This window comes from Schistocerca piceifrons, chromosome 4 (genome assembly GCF_021461385.2).
Source record: "Schistocerca piceifrons isolate TAMUIC-IGC-003096 chromosome 4, iqSchPice1.1, whole genome shotgun sequence".
NCBI classification, from domain to species: domain Eukaryota; kingdom Metazoa; phylum Arthropoda; class Insecta; order Orthoptera; family Acrididae; genus Schistocerca; species Schistocerca piceifrons.
Window position 1 is genome coordinate 817102938 of NC_060141.1, and position 25654 is coordinate 817128591.

The 25654-nt window shown below is 42.0% G+C and overlaps 1 protein-coding gene across 5 annotated transcripts in view; it reads left to right on the forward strand.

Annotated features, from left to right (window-relative positions):
* The window catches only part of LOC124795113 (protein nessun dorma-like), a 224006-nt gene that overhangs the window by 20611 nt on the left and 177741 nt on the right, over positions 1-25654 (forward strand). For 4 of the 5 annotated variants that reach the window (XM_047258967.1, XM_047258968.1, XM_047258965.1 and 1 more), the window contains exon 2: positions 17243-17491. The exons of the other annotated variant lie outside the window; for it this stretch is intronic. In XM_047258967.1, coding sequence (XP_047114923.1) covers positions 17261-17491 — 231 coding nt within the window. In that variant the 5' untranslated portion in view covers positions 17243-17260. The remainder of the gene's footprint in view (positions 1-17242; positions 17492-25654) is intronic. 5 annotated transcript variants of the gene reach the window in all.

Sequence of the window (25654 nt, forward strand, 5' to 3'; positions counted from 1 at the left end):
GGGTTTGCATATACCCCCCCTGGTATGGGCCGGGCCCAGGGAGGGGTGGTTGCCTGAGCTGTAACCTTCCCAAATTGTCAGTTTGTCCCTCTGTCAGGTGTTCGGGAAGTGTGACCTGTTGTGTGAACAATCACCTAAGGTTGGTACACCCCCTTTTGAAGGGAGCCCCCAGTTGGAAGGAGCGTGTCATCGGAGACGCTGGCAATTGTGAGGGATTTCCTCATGATGTGTCAATCATATTCCCACTCAGCATCCATTAAACATAAACATAATGAGGGTAATGCTTCACAGACCCTTTCCGCTGCACCGCGGTTCTTCGTGTTCTCACATACTGAAGACAGTCAGTCCTTCGCCATGATAAATCTGTTTATTATTCAGAAAGGTGTTGATGCAATTGCTGGCCCTGTGAAATCTTTCCCTCATTTACGGAATGGCACTTTGCTTTTGGAGACCACTTCTGATTCTCAAGCACAACAACTGCATGCTGTCTCGCTTCTCCATGGTTCGTGTCGAGGCCCATAGAACTTTGAATTCTTCCCGTGGTGTGATTTACGCCAGGCTGCTTGACAGTCTAACCGAGCCTGGAATCCAATCTTACGGCTTTGATCAGGGTGTTATTGCTATCCATCATGTAATGAAAAAGGCTGATTCCTCCTTAGTGCCCACCCGCACTGACTTTCTCACCTTTGATAGAGTGGTGCTTCCATCCAAGCTCAAAGCAGGCTATGAAATTATCACAGTTCTGAACCCGATGTGCTGCTACCAGTGTTATTGTTTCAACCACACTAGAACGTTTTGTCAACACCCAGTCAAATGTGTCACTTGTGGTAGGGATGCACACGAGGGCGATTGTCCACCTCCTTCTCCCCGCTGTTTCAACTGCAATGGTGACCATGCTGTCTCCTCTCGGGATTGTTCTGTGTATCTTGATGAGTGGGCTGTCCAACAGGTCCGGGTAAAGAAAAAGGTCCGTGCTCAGTCACGCGAAAGTTACTGGCTAGTCGCAAACACTGTGTTTCCCTGTCTGGTACCTAGTTCTGTTCTTGTTGCCCTTCGCTCCATGAAGGACATGGCCATGCAGACATGCGACCTCCAATTCAGATCTGAGGTTGTGAAATTGCCCAGTGTCAAGGTAGCATCGCCATCCCCCCGTCCAGTTATGCAACAACCCATCAAACTCTCGCCTCAAGGGGCGAAGCCACCAGCTAGACAACCAGTAGGTCGGAAAGGACAGAAGGAGTACTCCAATGATGACTTCCTCGTCACTCCAGCCAAGCAACACCTGAGTCTTCCTCTAACCGGAAGGGTTCGAAGAAGTCCACCAAAGGTAAATGGTCTCCTTTGCCAACTCATTGGTCCTCATCGACAGTGTCACCATGTGGAACCCTAGCCTGACCAGCCTCTGTATCGCTGGTGTGCATGACCAACCATTTTCCAGCGTTGGGCTCCACTGACTGACCTCACATGCACACCAATGCTTCTGTGGACCCCATGGAGCAAGATCCTCCCGCTTCTGTCTCCTGTAGTAGCGACTCTACACTGGCTGTCACTCAGTGGCTGCCGAGTTGACACCGCTACATCTCTTCCTCCTCATGATTGTTCTCGAATGGAACGTTCGTGGCCTTCGGTCCCACAAAGAGGATTTGTTGCTGCTTGTAGCATCGCAGCACTCCTTTTACTCTGCCTTCAGGAAATAAAATTGCGCCCTTGCGACTGCTTTGAGCTTTCACATTACTTACCGATTCTTACACATTCTTAGTCAGCCCATCTCCCTGACTACCTGTCTTCAAGCTGTTGCAGTTCGCCTGTTCCTTCCCTGCCTGACTTTTCCCCTCTGTACCACATATGTACTTCCGTCACTTGATGTCACCAGGGCAGACTTCCTGCATCTTGTTGGGCAGCTACCTCCCCCATTTTTGCTACTCGGTGACTTTAATGTGCACCATCCCCTTTGGGATTCTCCCAGGACCTGCCAGAGAGGTACCCTCTTGGTTGACCTTCTTAACCAACTTAACCTCTTCTGCCTTAACGCTGGAGCACCCACTTTCCTTTCTGACTTCTCACACACATATTCCCATTTGGACCCTTTTGCATGCCCAGCTTGCCCATCATCTTGAGTGGTCCATTCTTTCTGACACCAACTTGAGCGACCATTTCCCGTGTGCTCTCCGTTTGATGACTCCTACCCCATCGGTGTGCATGCCCTAATGGCAGCTTACTAAGGTTGACTGGAAGCTTTACTCCTCCCTGGCAACCTTCAGAGAACAGGGTTTCCCCAGTTGTGATGCCCAGGTGGACTATCTTACCAATGTTACCCTTACTGCTGCAGAGCGTTCCATTTCTCGCACTTCCTCTTTACCACATAGTGTCCCCATCCCTTGGTGGACTGAGGCATGCTGCGATGCAATTCGTGCATGGAGACGTGTTCTCCACGTTTTTAACCGTCATCCTATGGTGGCAAACTGCATTCATTATAAACAGATTCGTGCAAAGTGTCATCTTGTTCTTTGGGATAGCAAACAAGCCAGCTGGATTTCATTCACTAGTTCTTTTAACAGTTCCATTCCTTCCTCTGTCGTGTGGGCCAACCTCTGACGGCTCTCTGGGACCAAGATCCATTTCCCCATTTCTGGCCTCACAATAGCAGCTGATGTTATCGTGGACCCTATTGCTATCTCCAACACTTTGAGCCACCATTTTGCAGAAGTTTTCAAGCTCTTCCCACTATCACCCTCCCTTCCTCCATCAGAAACGAGCAGAGGAGGCTCGGGCGATACCCTTCTCTTCTGCGAATTGTGATTGCTACAATGCCGCCTTTACTATGAGGAAGCTTGATCTTGCTCTCAGTTCATCCCGATCCTCCACCCCAGGGCCGGATGCCATCCACATTCAGATGTTGCAGCAATTTTCACTTGCTGGCAAGTACTTCCTGCTTAACACATACAACCGCATCTGGGCAGAGGGCACATTTCCCAGATGTTGGTGTGAAGCCACCATCATACCCTTACCTAAGCCCAATAAGGACAAAAACCTTCCTTCTAGCTACCGCCCCATCTCTCTTACCAGCTGCATTTGCAATATGATGGAACGTATGATTCGTGCCCAGCTGGTATGGTGGCTAGAGTCTTGCAATTTACTGATGAGTGCACAGTGTGGATTTTGAGCAAACCGTTCTGCAGTTTAACATCTAGTTACTTTGTCCACCCATGTCATGAATGGTTTTCTGTGGAAATCCCAGACTGTGGCCGTGTTTTTCGATTTGGAGAAGGCATACGACACCTGCTGTAGAACTGATATCCTCCAGACTCTTTACATGTGGGGCTTCCGTGGCTGCCTGCCACGTTTCCTTCAAGCATTTATAAAAGATAGAGTATTTAGAGTGCATGTGGGTTCTGCCTTGTTGGACACCTTTATCCAGGAAAACGGTGCGCCTCAGAGTACCATCCTGTCGTCCTCTTTGCTATTGCTATTAACTTTATCGTGGTCCGTCTCCCAGCAGACATCTCCGGCTCCCTTTTTGTTGACGATTTTGCCATCTATTGCAATTCTTCACAGACCTGTCTCACTGAGCGGTGTCTTCAGGGGTGTCTTGATCGTCTTTACTCCTGGAGCATCGACAATGTCTTTTTCCACTGACAAAACCATCTGTATGAATTTCGGGCAATGCAAGAGGTTTCTCCCACCATTTTTATATCTTGGACCTGTTGCCCTTCTGTTGGTAGAAACTACGAAATTCCTTGGGCTCATGCTCAATAGGAAACACTCTTGGTACTCCCATATGCAGTTCCTCAAAGTACTCTCCACCATCATGGCATCCATTTGGCCACAGGCACCTTTTACACCAGCCCGGTTGAGAGTCTGTATGCTGAAGCTGCTGAACTACCCCTATCCTACTGCCATGACTTTCTCCTCAGCAGGTTTGCATGCCGTCTGTCTGCCATGTGTGGCCACCTGTCCTATGCCTCCTTTTTTGATGATTCCTATGACCGTCCATACGGGGCTCGTCCTTCTTCTGTGTTACCTCCTGGAGTCCGCTTTCGGCACTTACTGTGGCGGCTTAACTTCACACTACCTGCATCTTTCACGGTGGGCGTGAACCCTTCCCCAACTTGACTTCAGGAAGCAGCCCATGTTAACTATGGCCTTCATTTGCTTCCTGAGGACACTACTCCAGTCTCGGTCTATCTCCTTTAGTTTAATGACCTACACGTGGAACTTCGCAATAGTACATTTGTGTACACTGTTGGCTCTCGGGTTCACCGTGGGGACAAGTATGCCTTCATCATTGGCACCTGTGTCTTTTGATACTGGCTTGCGGCACACTCCCCAGTATTTACAGCTGCTCTTTGCTTTGTATCAGGCGATGGAGTACATCCAGCAGCATAGCCTTTTCAGTTGTGTCCTATGCTCAGACTCACTCGCTGCCCTTCAGAGTCTATGTGCACTGTACACCGCCCATTCCTTAGTGCAGCCCCTAAATCGTTTCAGGCAAATGCCGGCATGGTTCCTTTCAAAGGGCATGGCCGATTTCCTTCCCCATCCTTCCCTAACCCGAGCTAGCAGTCCATCTCTAATGACCTCATTGTCGACGGGACGTTAAACAACACTAACCTAACCTAACCTTAGTGCAGCGGGTCCAGGAAAACTGTCAACTGCTCACTCGTGGTGGAGCCAGTGTGATGTTTCTGTGGGTCCCTGGTCATGTCGATCCGCCAGGAAACGAGGCTGCTGACGCTGCTGCCAAAGCTGCAGTCCTAGTACCTCAGCCTGCGAGTACCTAGATTCCCTCTGATGATCACTGCATTGCCATTTGTCAGGAGGTGGTGTCCCTTTGTCATTGCCAATGGTCCTCCCTTCACCGGAATTAGCTCTGGCTTATCAAGCCTCTCCCAGCGGCTTGGACGACCTACCCTCAGCACTCCCGCCGGGAGGAGGTTATTTTAATGCGGCTGCATATTGGGCACTGCCTTTTTAGCCATCACCATTTACTAAGTGTTGCTTTTCGACCACTTTGTACAAATTGCACCCAACTTTTAACTGTCCGCCACTTCTTGATGGAATGTCCATTTTTTAACCTTTTATGTTCCCGATTGGGTTTGTCGCCTGAGTTATCGGCCGTTTTAGCAAATGACGTGCGGGCTGTTGCCGCGTTTTACTTTTCATCCGTCAAAGCAATATGGCGACAGCCATTTAATTTTTAGTTTTGGATCTCTATTCCTGTGTGGTGTCTTTTTTAGCCCTTTTTCCATATGCCTGTTTTACTGCCTTCTATTACGTCAAATGTGTAGTTGTTTTTTAACTCCTCTCTTTGTGTTCTGCAGTTTTGTCTGGGCGTGTATGACCCCAGTTGTTTTTGCGCCCTAAAGCATAACAAAACAAACAAAAAAACAAACAGTTATTAGGAAACTCTGTTGATCCTTTCATATATCTTATCTGGCAGCATGCTGTAGTGATCCATACCATTCGTGGAACGGCATGTATAATGTACGACAAATGTAGAGCTCAGAGTAAAGATGTGCACAATTGCAGTTAGTGTGTGTAAATACAAAGCTGCATACTTTGGGAAAGTATTACTCAACAGATGTGGAGTCTAACTGCTGGAGAGCATTTGTGATCTCAGTGGGGCAAGGAGGAATGAAGTAACTCTGGTACCATGGAATATTCTGGCACCAAGGAAGACAAATATGGTGTATATAAGCGATTACTGTTCACAGACAAGTTAATGAGAGATCTTTGAGACAGTAGTAACTTCCCATGTAATGTGTAAACATTTATGAAAGTTTGTGCCAGTATACAGAGTTAACTGGAACAGATTTACACTTTATTTAAGTAGGGAAGCAGTGTTTTGTTTTATAACCATTCCACTTTTAGAAATCCGTGCGGAAGAAAGAAGTTCGATGCCTAAGAAGAACAGGGCTTAGCATTGCTAGACCCTGGGATAAACCATAAAAGTTGCAAGACTGAATCTGTACACCACTTTAATAAGGTAGTGTTAATGTGGCAGTATTAGGTGTAGCTGCATGGAGTAAAAGATCTAGAACAGACATTGCCCAAGCAGTCAAAACATCGCCACACAAGTTAAATACAGCAGTCATCAGCATTAATAAAGACTCCCCGTGTCTGCTGTCTGATTATAAGTGGAAAGTGGGGGAACAACAACAAAAACAACAACAACAGGGTGAAAGGAGGAAATTCTGTAATAAATCAGTAAAGAGAAGATGTGTTGCCAAGAGCAACAGGGATCGTAAACAATGATGTCGATGCACCTGGGCTAAGGGCATCCATCAAAACCAACGAAACATGCTGCTGTAGACGACTTGCCAAGAGCCAGCACGCAGCCAGTGACGTCTGGCCAGCACACAGCCTCCGACAACTGATCCGACGCCAGAGGGCAGTCTATACCACTGCGGTGTCATCGTACAGTCATTGATGACCAGACCATTGCCAGCACGCATTCTGACTATGGTGAGCTACACCAGTATTTGACTTCAAAATTGTTTTTTTGGTTGTAGTGTGTGATTTGATAATATTTGTGAGTTTGTTTATGTCAGTGATAACAGGGAAAATGTTGACAGAGGTTAATATGGACATGTTATTACAAAAACTGCAAGACATACAGAGACAGTCAAATGAAAAATTGTCACAAGTAATAGAACAATCTATTGAAAAATTTTTGAAGATCATGAGAAATTTGCCCGGGTTATAGAAGCGTCAAATGAAAAATTTTCATAGTTCCAGAAGAGATTTGTACAAGTAATAGACAATCATGGTAAATTTCAAGAGAGTATTAATGATAAGTTTGTGCAACTACATCAGGACTTGGGAAATTAGATTAAAGGCACTCATGAGCAAGTGGTGGAAAACCAAAACAGACTGCAACAAGAATTAGAAATTCAGACTTTAGAGGCACGCTTAGAACATAAGCTATATCAGAGACTCAGCATCTTAAGAGAAGAAATATGCACCGTAGTCTTGAAACACTGTGACTTAATTCAGCAAGAGATACATGAACATATTAAAGATTTGCAAAAACAGAATGTAAGTTTGCGAAAGATCAGATGTCAGATGCACAAATGCACATAAAAATTTTAGAACAGAGAAGCCACAACGAAGGATCTGTGTATTCACACGCAATACATTCAGGGCAAGTGTAGCAAGATTTAAATATTTAAGTAGATGCTGACTCGCAGATAAGTGCAACAAAAAGACTGTCAAAAAATGAGTTTTTGGCCAACAAGGCCTTCGTTGGAGGTAGAACAAACAAACATGCACATGCACCAACAACTCACACCCACATGACCGCAGATTCTGCCTGCTGAGGTCACACTTAACACATTGTGGTCTGCCTCAGCAGTCAGAGACTGCAGTTGCATGAGCACGCGCACACGTGTGTGTGTGTGTGTGTGTGTGTGTGTGTGTGTGTGTGTGTGTGTGTGTGGTGGGAGGGGGGAGGGGGCATCACGGTACCTCAGCAGATGGGGTTCCTGGAGTGGGGGGTGTAAGGGAATCCGTCAGTGGAGTACTATCTTATTTTCTTCTTCGATCCTAACATACCTGTCTCTGTTTCATTTTCTTACTTCTCCAGTAGGAGTACCATAGCTATCTACCCCCTGTCTATATGCAAAGTTCATATTGCAGGATTTCTTTATAGTCTATATAGTAGAATTTACAAACTACAACGTTAGGATTACACTGGTTGTTATTTCACATGACGACGACAGTGGCTACTCTTGTGACACGGCACAAGATGATTATTGAGGACGTAACTGATGATTTTTGTTAACTTATGCAGTAATTTGATATGTTGTGGGTGGGTTTCTGTTTACCTTTTTTAGGGGTGGTGTGGGATTTGTTTGCATTACACATCTCGCACATGCCCGCACACACACGTTTGGCATGACCACATACTTATACCCACCTAAAAACTATGCACAAAGAAAGTTGATTTAGGGATATTCTTTTGTTAGACTTGTCACTATCAAAGGGAGGAGGAATAAGATGCAGTGTCATATTAATAAGCTTGATACAGAAATGACGAGACAACACTTTGGAGGAAAAGGAGTTTTGGAGGGATGAAAATAGACAGGAGAACTCGTAGTGGAAAAGTGGGAGATAGCTGGAGTTTCATGGAGGGTACAGCCGTAAGATGAGGTAAAGTGAAAGGGAAGAAATACTGAAGTACTAAATAACGTAGTAGAAAAGCAGGGTGAGGTACTTAAAATTGGGAGTTATGGGGAAGTAATCCCCAAAGAAAGCAACTTATGCCAGTTCGGGTGGAACCAAGGAAGGAAGGATTCCAACCATTTCAGAGGAAAGAAGAGGTACATCACACCGACTGGGCCTACTAAATTAGAGGAAAAGAGTACTGAATCCCCAGAAAGATAGCCTTGAAGAAGGGAAAAATTGTTAAGGGTAATAATTGTGAAGAAAAGGAATAAAGACACTGCGTAAGGGAGCATCTCCTGCAAACTGGATAATAAATTGAGAAAGTAAAAATCAGGTAAATCTGTAGCTTACAATAAGTATTTGAGTGGCTGCATAATCGGATGTGTGATCTTAATTTGTGTGTAACAATTGCTTCCTGCAAAGGCAAGAATAGAAATTAATGGAATCAATGGTTAAAAGAGCTGGAAGTGTTCTGAAACAAAGCAATGTAATTATTGTTCACTCTGTGTAATTATCATTCACTCTGTGCCACTTTGATAGCCAAAGTAGAGGCGCTATTAAAAACAAAACAATAGAGTTAATGAAAATTCGAGTTAGAGGATATATATGTTTGTATTGATCGATCGTTAAATGTAAGACCACAATGTCGTTTCTCTTTGCGGAGGGATATGTAGTGATTTTTGTCATTCAAGGTATGGCATGAATCTCGAATATCAAATATAGAACTCAGAGCAGAGATGTGCATGATCGCAATTAGTTTGTAAACATCGGGCCACATACTGTGTGAAAGTATTACTCAACAGGTGTGGAGTATGCCTGCTGGAGAGCATTTGTAATCTCTGTGGAACAAGGAGGAGTTAAGGAGCTGTTGTGCCATGGAAGATCTCTGACACCAAGGAAGATGAATATGATGCATATAAGCAATTGTTGTTTTATACTACTCAGAAACATGTTAATGAGAGGTCTATGAGGAAGTAATATGAGTTGGTTCTGGGAGTGGTAACTTCACATGTACCATATAGCCTTTTAGGGAAGTTCATGACGATATGCAGAGTTAATTGGAACCAATCTACACATTATTTAAGTAGAGAAGAGTGTTTTGTTTTATAGCAACTTCACTTTTAGAAATATTCACAGATGAAAAAAGTTTAATGCCTAAGAAGAACAGGGCACAGCATAGCTGGACCCTGGAATAAATCACAAGGGTTGAAAGGCTGACTCTCTACACCAATCTAGTAAGGCAGTGTTAGATGTAAGTTGCAGGGAGTAATAGGTCTAGAACAGATGCTGCTCAAGCAGTCAAAACATCACCATGCAACCTGAACACAGTAATCATCAGCCACTAATAAACACCCCAATGATGTACTCAGTCTCTAAATATCCTACTTGTTTTAAAAGGTACTTCATGGGAGGGGATCAGAAAATCCTCCTCTGTTTATACCAATCCCTTGGCTGATCAAAAATGGAATATGGATGTTTCTGATAATGATAGAAGCTGAAGAAATAAATTAAAATTTGTGCCATGGCCAGGACTTGAACCCGGATCTCCTACTTACAAGGAAAACTCCCCATTGCACCCCGCACAGATTTAGTGGTAAGTTGGCCAATTGGATAATCTGTCAAAAACTGAACACAAATGAAGCATGAAAATAGGAAGGTGGTGTACTGAACTGTGAGAAAGAGGAGAAAATTAGAAACACTGTGAACAGTCCAAATTTAATATGTGCTATATCGAGCAATGTTAACGACTGTTATGTCATCGTTGTGTGGGCATGGCTTTGAACTGCGATGGGGGGAGATCCGGGTTCAAATCTCACTCCCTTCCAAATTTTTTTTCCCCCAAAATTATGAACTTTCCGTCCAGTCATTGACATGTCTGTTCGTTGTATTCAAATTTATATATGTGCCGTGACCTAATGTCAGTTTGCAACAGCGACCTGTAACGAAGGGACCTTCAGACATACATACCGCCTATTTGTTCTAAGCAGGTACCATATGTTATGCCACTTGTGTTCCAGTTTGGAAGTTTTGGCTCTTGAATTCCTTTGTTGTAACATAGATCACACCTGTTTATGTGTTGTTTTCATTTATGTGAGAGGTCTATGTGGTCTCTCACCTCGTGTCACTATTAATCACATTTGATTGCGACTCGTATTTTGATGGGCTATCCAATGGGCCAACTTACCACTAATTCTGAGGCGAGTGCGATGGAAAGTTTATCTTGTTAGTAGGCAGATGTGGTAGCCATGGCACCTCCATAGCAGTATAGGTAACACAGCTTGAATCATAGAGCTTATGACTTGACTTCACTGACCATGGTTTCTTAACAGGACTAATACCTACCTCTGTAGTTGACTGGTTCAGAGTATTTAATTCTTCTTCTATTGATGCAAACTCTGCAGCATGGGAGGCTTCACCTTGTTCAGATATTATCATTGTTGTTATTCTGTCAAAACATTTAGAACACAAAAAGTCTGTTTTTTTTGTCTTATATATTACTCTTTTTATGGATATGCAAATAGCACACTTCACTCTCCTGTGGCCCCAGTCAGAAGATGTTTCAAATAGTCCTTTCCACAAAACACACTGCAACTGTGTGAACTGGCAAATTCCTCATGAAAACACAGAACTCACTGGATGGTCTCAGATTTCTTAAAAGCCTCTTCAGTAAACAAATAACATTGAACGACAACAATACAGAAGCCTGCAATGAACAACAACGTCAAAGAAACCTACAAGAAACTACAACAAAATGTAAGAAATACCTGCAACAATGAAAATGAAAAGAAATAACTGCAACAAAGACAATAGAAATAAATATTGTAACAAAGAAATTAGTAAGAAACAACTTCAGTGAAGACATACATGAAAGTTGAAAGAAAATGATTTTTTAAAATAAAACCTGTCCAACTTAAGAGGAAGCTCTCCTTAGCAGAGAATATAGTGCTACATGGTAATAATCAACAGCAAAAACTTTTCTGGTTTGGCATTTTTGCAAAAAAAAAAAAAAATTGTTTCTGTAAGTTATAAAAAGAAGTTCAAAAGGCGACAGTAAGAGAACTTTGACAGAAAGGTCCAAATGGATGATAGCATTGTAATCATAAAGCAATTATCTTTCAAATACAAAAAACTCTAACAAAATATCTAGAACTGTTACAGATATAGGGGACCTACAGCATTTTAAAAATATTTCCGAAATTCGCATCTCCAAAATAGTGTTCGCAGTGTTTTCTTTGGAGGCCTGTATCTCGGGGCATGAATTTTTTTGAAGAAAACCGAAGTATACGTGTTTGTTACTTACTCCTGAATTTTAACATAGGCTAAATTCAATAACATCCGAGACTATGAAGGTAACCCCCCTGCCTAAAGTGATACGGATTATGCCTAAAGAGAAACTTGTAAAACCGGCCTTGGGAAAGATCGGTTTCGATTCCTAAGAAATGTAGGAGCACGGGAGGCAGTACTGACCCTACAACTTATGTTAGAAGACAGGTTAAGGAAAGGAAAGGCAAACCTACGTTTATAGCATTTGTAGACTTAGATAAAGTTTTTGACTGTTGACTTAGATACTCTCTTTGAAATTCTGAAGGTAGCAGGGGTAAAATGTAGTGAGAAAAAGGCTATTTACAACTTTCACAGAAATCAGATGGCAGAGTCGACAAATATGAAAGGGAAGCAGTGGTTGAGAAGGGAATGAGACAGGGTTGTAACATATCCCTGCTGTTATTTAATCTGTACCTTGAGCAAGCAATAAAGGAACCAAAAGAAAAATTTAGAGTAGGAATTAAAGTTCAGGGAGAAGAAATAAAAACTTTGAGGTTTGTCGATGACATTCTAATTCTGTCGGAGTTAGTTAAGGACTGGAAGAGCAGTTGAATAGACTGGATAGTGTCCTGAAAGGAGGATATAAGATGAACACCAACAAAAGTAAAACCAGAATAATGAAATGTAGCCGAATTAAATCGGGTGGTACTGAGGGATTCAGACTAGGAAACAATACACTTAATGTGTAGATTAGTTTTGTTTCTTGGGAAGCAAAATAACTCATGATGGCTGAAGTAGGGAGGATATAAAACATAGACTGGCAGTGGCAAGAAAAGGAATTTATTAACATCGAATACAGAGGTAAGTGTTAGGAAGTATTTTCTGAAAGCATATGTCTGGGCCAAAGTCATGTATGGAAGTGAAATATAGCTGAGAAACAGTTTACACAAAAAGATAACAGAAGCTTCTGAAATGTGGTGCTACGGAAGAATGCTGAAAATTAGGTGGGTAGATCAAGTGTGTGGAAATACTGAAAAGAATTGGAGAGAGAAGAAATTTATGGCACAATGTGAGCAGAAAAAGGGATTTGTTGATGGACCGCATTCTGTGGTGTCAAAGGATCACCAGTCTAGTATTGAAGGGAAGTGTGGGGCTTGAAAATCGTAGAGGGGGACCAAGAGAAGAATACTGTGAGCAGGTTTAGAAGGATGCAAGTTGCAGTAATTATCTGGAGATAGACAAGCATGCACCAAATAGAATAGCATGGAGAGCTCCAACACCAGTCTTTCGACTGAAGACAACAACAACAACAGCAACAACAATAACAATGTAAGTGTTAGGGAGTCTTTTCTGAAGACATTTGTGTAGAGCGAAGCCTTGCACAAAAACGAAAGGTAAACAATAGGCAGTCCAGACAAGAAAAGAATAGAAGCTTTTGAAATGTGGTGTTATAGAACTATGATGAAGATTAAAGAGCAGATTGAATAAATAATGAGCAGACACTGAAATAAGTTGGTGAGAAAAAAATGTGCGACACAACTTGACTAAAAGAAAGGATAGAGCGATAGGATGCGTTCTGAGGCATCAAGGAAGGTAAAAATTGCAGATGGTTACCTAGGCATGCATATGGGAAGCAGGTTCAAAAGGATGTAGGTTGCTGTATTTGATAAAGAAATTTGCACTGGGTAGACTAGCATGAAGAGCTGCACGAAACCAGTCTTCAGACGGAAAACCTCGTCAAAAACACAGTGGATTGATCTGCAGGAAAACAGAATTTGGTTTGGTTGCTAAATTTCTGCCATACAGGTTCTACGTATTTACATTGAAGAGAAATGCTGGGTCATGACATGTTTCTTTTTTCTGCAAAATGCATTTCTTGTACATAGCAGCAGAAGGGGACTATTAAGTATGGTCTCATGAATTTATTGAAAATGAAATTTTTGTATGTTGGGAATGTCAGTAAAATAAAAAGCAGTTTCTGTCAGGTTTCCTTGATGTAAAAGGGAAGAAACAGTATGCCAATACATTTGGGTTCAATAATATGGAGGTTTGTTTCCCTACAGACCAAGCAAGAACAAAAATTTAATTCTTGCACTATTGGTTCATAATGATGATGCTATTGATCAGTCATTTTCTACAGTTGGAAAAAAGTGGTATTGATACTGCAAATCAAACTCTATTTAAAGCATGAGCCTAGTAACCAAATGCTGGTCAGTTATCATCAACTTTACTGTGTCAGATGTAGGTGGCATTAATTCCCAGGTTATTTACATGAAATATGAAGAAGCTGCATAGAAATGTATTTGTAAAAATGTTGGCCCAGCATCTGATTCTTGCAGAGCTACACCAAAGAAATTTGTCTTTCACTTTTAATTCACAAATCTTGTAAATTGTAAGTCGGAGGTGAAGTGAACTTACATTGATTAGTGTATTCTCTATGCTGTTGAGATTTACACAATTTGGTTATATGCTTCTTCTTCTTCTGCCATGACTATTACTCGTTTTTGATGGTGAATACAATAATGATTTTTATCGGACTTCCTCTTCAGGTGCAGGCAGCTACAGTGACATGACATTAGCATAATGCACGGAAGAAAAGAAAACTTTTTTGGTTTTGCACTAAAAAGAACTCTCACACTTCATACTTTCATAAAAATTATTGTTCAGGTAACAAAATGTCTAGTACACACTTCTGACATGAATACATCTTCTCCCCACGAGAACTAAAGTCAAAGTCCATAAAAAAAAAATTGAATGGAGTTTCCATCATTTGTCATTCGCCTTCCGGCGTAGCAAAATTCATCTTTGCCGATGCTTACAGTGGCCGCGCTAGTGTTTATTATCATAGGTAATAACTTTTATCGTACCGTGTCGGGGCTTTTCCTTATGTATCTAATTGCAATTCTTTTGGTAATTGTAAGGGAGTGTGTAGCATATAAGTCCCATACAACTGAAGTTTATTGTTTCGTGTTTAGTAAAATTTATGTAATGAAAACTTAAAAAACTGTTTGGCAGTGGTTTAACAAATATATATAATATATTAAAATCCAGTTTTATGTTCTTGTCTATAAACCCTGTGCTCCCTGAAGGTCACTATTACATTCACAATACTAAAATGAAAAGTCTGAGGTAATAGACAATTTTGCAGTCTGTGCCTGAGTGCTTGGCTTCAGGAGTCTCTGTTTCATTCCTTAAGAAAGGTTACAAATATTGGCCATTCCTCAGATGTATGTATTACAAACTGCGGCCTCTGTTGACAACAACCTACATTTGTCTGCAACCGAAAAGTCTCAGTTACAATACACAGTCCGGTGCAGAATTTTATCTTACGAACCAAAGACTTACTGTGAATCTAGTTAGCATTGTGCTTTGCAGTAAATTACCCCTATCAGTTCATGAAAACAGTAATACATTTAGGAATAAAGTTAAGAACACACACTCATTTCATACAGCCAACGAATATCTAAAGGCAGTTGCTTATTAACTCCACTTGAATGTTTGTTATACTTACTGTTATTGTTATATTTCATGTTACTTCAAATGTGGCAGTGTTACTAAATTGTACTGAGTAAGTTGACATGCACATTACTTAATTTTTATTGAGCTGAGCTATGTATTATTATTTTATGTAACCATATGTCTCTGTCAATTTTTGTATTTCTGTGTACACAACAGATCCTATATCTTTTGTACATTTTACAATGTAAGATTCTTGCAACCAAAATAAAAAAATAAAAAATATGTGAGTAACATAATAAAATGTCAATTATGTGTTAAAGGATATATGTTTTGTTGTACACAACAGTAAGGAGAGGCGGGCTACACGGTGTTTCGGCAACTGTCATTGTAGGAAAGCAGTACAGGAGCAGAAATGATTAGCGAACAAATTAATACAGTAAACAAAGGATTCATTTAACTTGCACTGTATGTCTCCAAATGTACAAAGACACATTACAAATAATGCAGCAAGCAATAGAGTCCAGCTCATACAGTAGCAACAGTGATGACACACACAGTACTGAAAAAACAAATGACTAGGTGAAGTCAGCACAACATCACATATCAAAGAGGCCCCTAGTGCGAGAGGTTGTGTGGCTGCTGCCAGGCCTCCTCAGAGGGCACTCATATTCCAAAGTCACTTCAGGTGTGGTGCACGGACATACTCCATTGGGTCCACTGGATCTTGCACGATCATTATCAGCATCTGACGAAAACATCCAGTTCTGTTGCCAACTTAAAGATGCCGATAGAGTGATATCAATATGTGATATCATGTGTTTAAAAGTCCACAGGTGATAACAGACTGCAAAGTAAAGATTGATTGGGTGACAAGAAATGTAGACATATGTTCAGAAAAAATAGAATACGTTGAGCGAGTAGAGATAGGATGTTCATATGCACAGGACATTTACGTTAGTATATTTTGCAGAAATGATTAGCCTTTAAATCATGTTGGCCCGTGGGTTCAAGATCAGCATCAGAGTTGAAGCACAATACTACGTACTATTGAAACGTGCTTGCGGCTTTTGCTGTTGCCGAAAATAATGGATCAGTGCGACTTCAGAAGATGTGCAGGATGCCTTACAGATGTATGCACGAACCGCATCATGAAATCAGTGACTTTGAAAGATGTTGCATAATTGGCATGAGAGCATGTGATCCAGCCATCTGGGAAATTGCTGCTTGTGTGGGATGAAGTGCTTCAGCAGTGCAGTGGATATGTACAAAATGGTTCACGGAAGGCCATAGAATATGATGAGATGGGTCAGGTCACACTGCCCAGACCACCCTCCCCGAGAAGATCGACGCCTCATCCAAATGGCATTGCAGCAAAGATCTGCATCCTCCTTGCCTGTGGTTTAACAGTAGAATGGTGTAACACATCCTACTGTATCAGGGGTGACATTCCGTTGCAGTCTGCCATGGCGTGGGTTATGTGCACATTGTCCACATCTCAGCCTACCTTTGACGAATGTGCAGAAATATGCTAGATGGCAGTGGTGTATGGAACGATGTCACTGGGGACAGGAACGGCCCCAGACAGTGTTTTCAGATGAATCCTGGTTCTGTTTGTTTGAAAATGTTGGCCGCTTTTTGGTTCACCGCAGACAGGGGGAGCGGCACCACAGTAACTGCATCTGCACAAGACATACAGTGCCAACTGGAGGCCTTGTGGTGTGGGGTGCTATTGGATGTGAACACAACTCACAGTTGGTGTGTGTCTAGGGCACTGTGAGCAGTGTGACAAATGTGACAGACATCCTGTGACCCGTAGCTGTACCTTTTCTGCACAACACTCCAGATGCCATTTTTCAGCAAGACAGTGCATGACCAAATGTTGCAGCATGAACACATGCCTTCTTGGTGTTGCAGGATGTCATCCTTTTGCCCTGCCCTCCCATATCACCAGACTCGTTGCCAATCTAAAAGTGTATAATATGTTAAAATGACGGTGCAGCACTGTGATTCAGTGCCAGCCACCACAGGTGAACTTTGGAACCAGGTGAATGCAGCATGGATGGCTATACCACTGGACGCCATTCATGTTGCGCCGATGCCATCACACATGTGGAACAAGTTATCAGGGCCCATGGCTGACCGTATGCATAGACAACAGGACACATGCTGAACCGAGGTCACTGAAATGCTAATAATTTCTGCAGATCATACTAATGTACATGTTCAGTGAATATGAACATCCTATCTCTAGTCATTCAAGGTGTCCGCTTTTTCTGAACATTACTGTATGTATGATCAGTAATGTATTAATTTTTGTTTAGGAGCTCTGACAGTCAGTAATTTCTTCTTTCAGGTGTTTCAGTTGTGAACGATGCTACCTGATATAATACGTTTTGAAAAAACTGCTGAAGATCGACGCTTGGAGTATATTAATATTCTTTGTAATGATCCTGGACCAGTTTCATCCTCTCAGATTGAACATGAATGGCACTACTATATTGAGGCAGTACTGGAGCCAACAGGCTGGCAAGCAGTGTGGAAATTATCACTGAGAGAATGTGATGATCTGCATGTGCCATTTCCAATGGCAGCATTTGTTGTGGTGAGTAAGATGTGACAAACTGTTTTAATTGGATCCAACATACTGTTTTTCCTGTTTGGGGGCTTTGTTTTGTGTGCCTTTCCTGCCAGGATGGTCTTACAGTGCCCACCCGACCCTACTATTTTGATAATGCACTGTAATCACATTCACAGAGTACTGTCAAAAATGCCAAAGATCTGCAAATTTTCATGAGATGTGCAAACATGGGGCAATGTGTGCGTGTTATGGCTCAAGATAGCACTCTTCACCCAGGACCTAGTTGGGTACACGTCTGTTCTTGAATAGAGACCATTCTGTCCTCACTATTGGAGATAAATTGCATAGGGTGTGCCCTGGTATTGTAAATCAGACTATACTGGAACAACTTCAATTATTTATTGCACAAGAACCAAACATTGTACAGAAGAGAAACCCGGAATTGTTAGTAACATGCTGGATTTACTAAAACATCTTTCAGTAGGTGCGCTTGCTGCTGGGATACATAAAATATGTCTTGCAACTGCAGCCAGGCCTGGCAGGTCTGTTTCATATCTGCTCCATCACTTTAAAATGTCATCATCACCTCCGGGGTGCATTAAAATGTAGAGATCTACTTCATCTGCTGCGGATGATCTGTAGTTCCTCCATTCCTTGAAACGCTCTCTCTTTCTGGGTGTGATGACACAGTACTTGAAGGATCTGTGATGATAAACAAAAGAGACAAGTATACAGAACTGATGTGGAAATCATCGAAACATTCCCGTAAAAACAAGGTGTTTTATGTTAATGAAATATTATACCAATTATAACATTCCCGTTTCTCTATAATACGCTATCCACTAACTATGCAAAAACTATTATGTTAATGATTGCATGCTGTACCTGCGTAAGTAATTTGTAGCATTTTGCTAAGAATTTCCTGCTTTTCATTTATTTCAAGCATATTAAGATCATGGAAAGACGCCCATAGAAACGTAGCAATTTTATGTCTGGAAGTGATCGCAATCTTCTCACAAACGAAAGTCAGGGCTCAGTTTTTAATCCTTTGTACCTCCTGTTAAAAAATACGTATCTGTTAGTACACATCAATTATGCTAGTTAATTATAAATCTATCAAGTACCATAATGAAACAGTGCTTTTAACTGCAGTTATTACTCACCTGACAGTCAGCCTCATTGACACTGCAAATTTGTTGCAGTTTGTGTAACCAAAGAACAACTAACTGGATTGTCAGTTCTTTTTCGCCTTCTAATTTATCTGTGGCCTCTTTAAATGCTCTCAGAAAATGCACAGTTTTTCCTGCAAGCTCATTATCATATACTTGCAATCTGTAAGCGGAGTCCTGTTCTGTCAGCGAAGCAGCAACTTCGTTATACTGAGTGTGTGAGGATTCCAGCATAGTGTACAAGCTGTTCCATTGTGTGCAGACCTCTTGTTTCAACGATGGTTTCAAAGACGAGCAGAGGCCACTTTTCTTAATGTACTGTACAGTGCATTTAGCGATGTTCGGGGCATGATTTAACAAGAAGTTATCTTCATTGAAAGTGTGGCTAAGTGCTGTGTTTATACAGTGACCAGTACAAGGAATTCTTTCATGATTTTCCAAAGCCTTAATTATATTGGCACCCTGGTTGGAGACAAAAACAAAACTGTGCAACATGTCCGGAGAAATGCCCCAATCAGCCCATGTTGTTGTTGTTGTTGTTGTTGTTGTTGTGGTCTTCAGCCCTGAGACTGGTTTGATGCAGCTCTTCATGCTACTCTATCCTGTGCAAGCTTCTTCATCTCCCAGTACTTACTGAAACCTACATCCTTCTGAATCTGCTTAGTGTATTCATCTCTTAGTCTCCCTCTATGATTTTTACCCTCCATGATGCCCTCCAATGCTAAATTTGTGACCCCTTGATGCCTCAGAACATGTCCTACCAACTGGTCCCTTCTTCTAGTCAAGTTGTGCCACAAACTTCTCTTCTTCCCAATCCTATTCAATACCTCCTCATTAGTTATATGATCTACCCACCTAAACTTCAGCATTCTTCTGTATCACCATATTTTGTAAGCTTCTATTCTCTTCTTGTCCAAACTATTTATCGTCAATGTTTCACTTCCATATATGGATACACTCCAACAATTACTTTTAGAAATGACTTCCTGACACATACTCGATGTTAACAAATTTCTCTTCTTCAGAAACCCTTTCCTTGCCATTGCCAGTCTGCATTTATATCCTCTCTATTTTGACCCTCATCAGTTATTTTGCTCCCCAAATAGCAAAACTCCTTTACTACTTTAAGAGTCTCATTTCCTAATCTAATTCCCTCAGCATCACCCGACTTAATTCGACTACATTCCATTATCCTCATTTTGCTTTTGTTGATGTTCATCTTATATCCTCCTTTCAAGACCCTGTCCATTCCATTCAACTGCTCTTCCAAGTCCTTTGCTGTCTCTGACAGAATTACAATGTCATAGGCGAACCTCAAAGTTTTTATTTCTTCTCCCTGGATTTTAATACCTACTCTGAATTTTTCTTTTGTTTCCTTTACTGCTTGCTCAATATACGGATTGAATAACATCGGGGAGAGGCTACAACCCTGTCTCACTCCCTTCCCAACCACTGCTTCCCTTTCATGTCCCTCGACTCTTACAACTGCCATCTGCTTTCTGTACAATTGTAAATAGCCTTTCGCTCCCTGTATTTTACCACTGCCACCTTTAGAATTTGAAAGAAAGTATTCCAGTCAACATTGTCAAAAGCTTTCTCTGCGTCTACAAATGCTAGAAATGTAGGTTTGCCTTTCCTTAATCTTTCTTCTAAGATAAGGCGTAAGGTTAGTATTGCCTCACGTGTTCCAGCATTTCTACGGAATCCACACTGATCTTCCCCGAGGTCGGCTTCTACCAGTTTTTCCATTTGTCTGTAAAGAATTCACGTTAGTATTTTGCAGCTGTGACTTGTTAAACTGATAGTTCGGTAATTTTCACACCTGTCGACACCTGCTTTCTTTGGGATTGGAATTATTGTATTCTTCTTGAAGTCTGAGGGTATTTCGCCTGTCTCATACATCTTGATCACCAGATGGTAGAGTTTTGTCAGGACTGGCTCTCCCAAGGTCGTCAGTAGTTCTAATGGAATGTTGTCTACTCCCGGGGCCTTGTTTTGACTCAGGTCTTTCAGTGATCTGTCAAACTCTTTACGCAGTATAGTATCTCCCATTTCATCTTCATCTACATCCTCTTCCATTTCTATAATATTGTCCTCAATTACATCACCCTTGTATAGACCCTCTATATACTCCTTCCACCTATCTACTTTCCTTTCTTTGCTTAGAACTGGGTTTCCACCTGAGCTCTTGATATTCATACAAGTGGCTCTCTTTTCTCCAAAGTCCACATCTGCCCCTGGGAAAGTCTTACAATTTAAAACCTGGCTCCTAAATCTCTGTCTTACCATTATTTAATCTATCTGATACCTTCTAGTATCTTCAGGATTCTTCCATGTATACAACCTTCTTTTATGATTCATGAACCAAGTGTTCGCTATGATTAAGTTATGCTCTGTGCAAAATTCTACCAGACGGCTTCCTCTTTCATTTCTCTCCCCCAATCCATATTCACCCACTATATTTCCTTCGCTCCCTTTTCCTACCCTCGAATTCCAGTCACCCATGACTATTAAATTTTTGTCTCCCTTCACTACCTGAATAATTTCCTCATCATCTACAGAGCTAGTTGGCATATAAACTTGTACTACTGTAGTAGGCATGGGCTTCATGTCTATCTTGGCCACAATAATGCGTTCACTATGCTGTTTGTAGTAGCTTACCTGCACTCCTATTTAGTTATTCATTATTAAACCAACTCCTGCATTATCCTTATTTGATTTTGTATTTATAACCCTGTATTCACCTGACCAAAAGTCTTGTTCCTCCTGCCACCGAACTTCACTAATTTCCACTATATCTAACTTTAACCTATTCACTTCCCTTTTTAAATTTTCTAACCTACCTGCCCGATTAAGGGATCTGACATTCCACGCTCTGATCTGCAGAACGCCAGTTTTCTTTCTCTCCTGATAATAATCAGCCATACTCTTTTCAATTTCTTTCATAATATTTACTCCCGTCTTCTTAAGGTCTGGAAATTTTGTTGTAAATAAAACATTGTTCACAAGAGACCAATCTGTGTTAATGTAATGTGTTGTAAGCATCAAATAGTGCACATATCAACTGTTGCAGCACATTTTTTATTAATAACTTCTGCAATAACAGAAGGCATTATGCTGTTTGGTATTGCATCAGCTTGTTCTTTGACATGTCTGCTTATAGTTGAGGGATGTCTCATGACATCTGCCGCGTTAACTTCTCCATAATGTGCACCTAGATGTATTAATTCTTGGCCTAGTTCTCTGAAACCTTCACCGGAAACAGCATTAAAAGGTCTTATATCTTTAGCACACATTGCAACCCACTTTTCTGTAATACTATTTTTTATTACTGCCTGTATCCCTGAAGGAGCTGTATCTTTGTGAGGTTTCTTGGAACTGTGTTTCTTTAAATGATTGATTCCCGACTGGAAACACAATAATATGGAGCAATTTATGCACAATATGTACCCAATAGACGCACTGTTTTCGTCTACAATCAACAGAAATGTACTCCAATCTTGGCTTTTTAGACCTTCCCGTTTCTTCAATGTGTAAACATTGGTTTCAATCTTTCATCTTACTGCACTGGCTTCCTCACGCTGCATGATTACAGTGAGGTACACACCACAAATGAGAAGCCCGTACTGCCTGCAGTCTCACACGGATAATGGCACGTGTAATGTGTTTGAAGTTACGTGCTACGTATTCGGTCATGGCTTCTACGCTCGGACACTAGAACTAGTGCGGGCAGCCTATCCAGTTAGGGTGTGCTCGCCACATCCCGTATTTTGTGCTCGCTTACTGGGTCAAGCAGGACTCTATTGTATGGGCCATTCTTCTTCGCTGAGAAGACTGTCACTGGATAATTCCTACTTGGACATGTTGCAGCACTGGCTGATGCCTCAAATACAGTTGGACTCTCCATTCATCTTTCAGCAGGATGGATCTCCACCCCATTTTCATCATGAAGTTCATGGATACCTCAACACGAAGCTGCCGCATTCATGGATTGGCCATGCTACATGCTGTTTTATGAAATGGCCTCCCCAATCACTAGATCTCACTCTGTGTGCCTTTTTTCTGTGGGGACACATTAAAGATCTGGTGTATGTACCGCTTCTACCACATGATGTATCAGAGCTCCGGGAGAGAATACGGGGAGCGACTGTGACAGTAGATGATGCCATGCTGAGACAGATATAGCAAGAATTACGTTACTGTACTGACATATGCCGGGTCACTCATGGTTCACATTTTGAATCTTTGTAAAAATAACTTTCTGAGCTTCTCGTCAAAATGCAATATGTATTACAACTGTACGATGTTTAGTTCTTGTGCAATAAATAATTGAAAGTGTTCCCGGATTTTATGTACACCCTGTATTTCTCATTGCACCCAATGCAGGAAGCAGAGAGGCAACAACAGATCCCCACTCCCTCCACCACAGTAACTATTTACAATAAAAATCCCATTTTTTCTATCTCAGGAGTAAATTACATCAATGATGTTTCGAAATTGTGATGTAATGTCATGCTCAGTGAGCATTCATGACTATAACATAGGTCACACCGTTGGTTTCTGCCATAATAGTTTTTTGGAATATGATATGGTACAATAACCGGAAAACTTTAATGTCAGCTGACTCTGGTGACAGAAGTCTATGCAATTACATATTTTACACATAGAAGCAAATAGGGATTTTATGGATCTGTGACCACCCATGAAGCTGTGAAAATTACAATGTCATATAATCTTGTATTCAGAAAATATAGCCACTCCGCAATGATGTGTAATACTCTGGTGACATAGTGGCCTGTGATGTGTCTGTGTGTTTGTGAGCTAGGGACAAACCTACTTTTGGCAAGTCTGTATTAGTTGTGATGGTGGCTAACTTCAACTTTGAAGTGAGTGTAGACAAGTAGTTACTGAGAAAAAAGATCTATGATATAAAATTACATGGCATACTCATCCAATGAAGCAAAGAAGACCTGTATACACAGAGACAAAATCTGAGTTTCGAATGGAAACCACTACAATTCGTTAACTAAACCTTTTATGGCAGTCTCGCAATGGTTCAAGACATTATCCAGGGAATTGTGGACAGTATCCATATCACTGCTGGGCTCGGCGACACTGGGTCTCATGTGGTGGGGACTGATAAGCACTGCCAGTCCTTTGTCACTGTAAGATCTGGGCATAATACTCTTCAGCAACCAACATGTGGCACAGCAGTAGTAGTACGTTGTGCGTCACAGGGAGCGTGATCTTGATCACCAGGTTCATCACCGGATGATAAAAATCTCTCTAGAAAACATCCCTCAGTCTCAAGGTGTGTTGTGCACTGATGAGATGCATGACTGTTGAGGGGGAATAGTCATTAGTGGGGAACCTGTCACACCTCCGTTGGATGAGGCTTACCTAGGCACGTGGGGCTCTGTCTAGGTGGACATTTATTTCCCTAGCTACACTCATGCTCATAAATTAAGGATAATGCTGATATATGGTGAAACAATGCTCTGGTGGGCAGTTTGCAGGTTTAAATCGCCTCGAGGTATGACCATGCGGTGAATTTGACCTGTAGTCATCGCATGGTGGTGCAGGCAGCGGTCCACATATGCAGAGGTGTGTTGGTGTATGTCAGAGTATGGTGCAGCGAGTAAGTGTGCAGACATTTTCAGACGTGCTAATGGTGACTGTGTGTTGAAAATGGCTCAAAGAACACATATTGATAATGTTATGAGGGGTAGAATACTTGGATGACTGGAGGCTGGTCGTAGCATGGGCCCTCCATGTGCCACGAATTGTGATCTCAAGATTATTGTAATGATTTCAGCAGACAGGAAATGTGTCCAGGCACTACTGTACAGGTTGTCCACAGTGTACAACACCACAAGAAGACTGATATCTCACCATCAGTGCCTGCGGACGGCCACGGAGGACTGCAGGTAGCCTTGCTTGGGACGAGTGGTTGTCTCCAGACACGCAGTCTATGAACAGACATGGTTTATTCGCCCGGAGACCTGCAAGGTGCATTCCACTGACCCCTGGTCACAGGAGAGCCTGTAATGCCTGGTGTCAACAATATAGTACATGGTACATGGTCATTGGAACATTGGTCCCAGGTTATGTTCACAGACGAGTCCAGGTATAGTCTGAACAGTGATTCTCACTGGGTTTTATCTGGCGTGAGCCAGGAACCAGATACCAACCCCTTAATGTCCTTTAAAGGAGGTTGTGGTTTGATGTTGTGGAGTGGGATTATGATTGGTGCATGTACACCCCTGCATGTCTTTGACAGAGGAACTGTAGCAGGTCAGGTGTATCGGGACGTCATTTTGCACCAGTATGTCTGCCTTTTCAGGGGTGCAGTGGGTCCCACCTTTCTGATGGATGATGACACACAATCCCATTGAGCTGCCATCGTGGAGGAGTACCTTGAAACAGAAGATAACAGGCGAATGGAGTGGCCTGCCTGTTCTCCAGACCTAAACCCCATAGAGCATGTCTGGGATGCTCTCGGTCGACGTATCGCTGCACATCTTCAAACCCCTAGGAAACTTCAGGAGCTCTGACAGGCACTGGTGCGACATTGACAGGCTATACCCCGGCAGCTGCTCGACCACCTGATCCACAGTATGCCAACCCATTGTGCGGCTTGTGTACGTGTGCAGTGTGATCGTATCCAATATTGATGTCGGGGTACATGCGCAGGAAACAGTGGCGTTTTGTAGCACATGTGTTTTGGGACGGTTTTCTCAACTTATCACCAATACCGTGGACTTAACAGATCTGTTTCGTGTGTGTTCCCTATGTTCCTATGCTATTAGGATCAAGATGGATCCTTCAGAATTTTCTCTTCATCCTCCCAGCAGAAAGGGTGGGCTCCTGATAGGTGCAAACACCCAGTTGTACAAGAGGGCCTGTGAAGCGAGTCCTCCTGATTCCAGAGTTATCAGAATGCTGCCATTTACAGTAAAAGAATGCATACTGCTGGCATGAAAGTATTTCTAATAGTCAAACGGAAAGATGGTAGTTT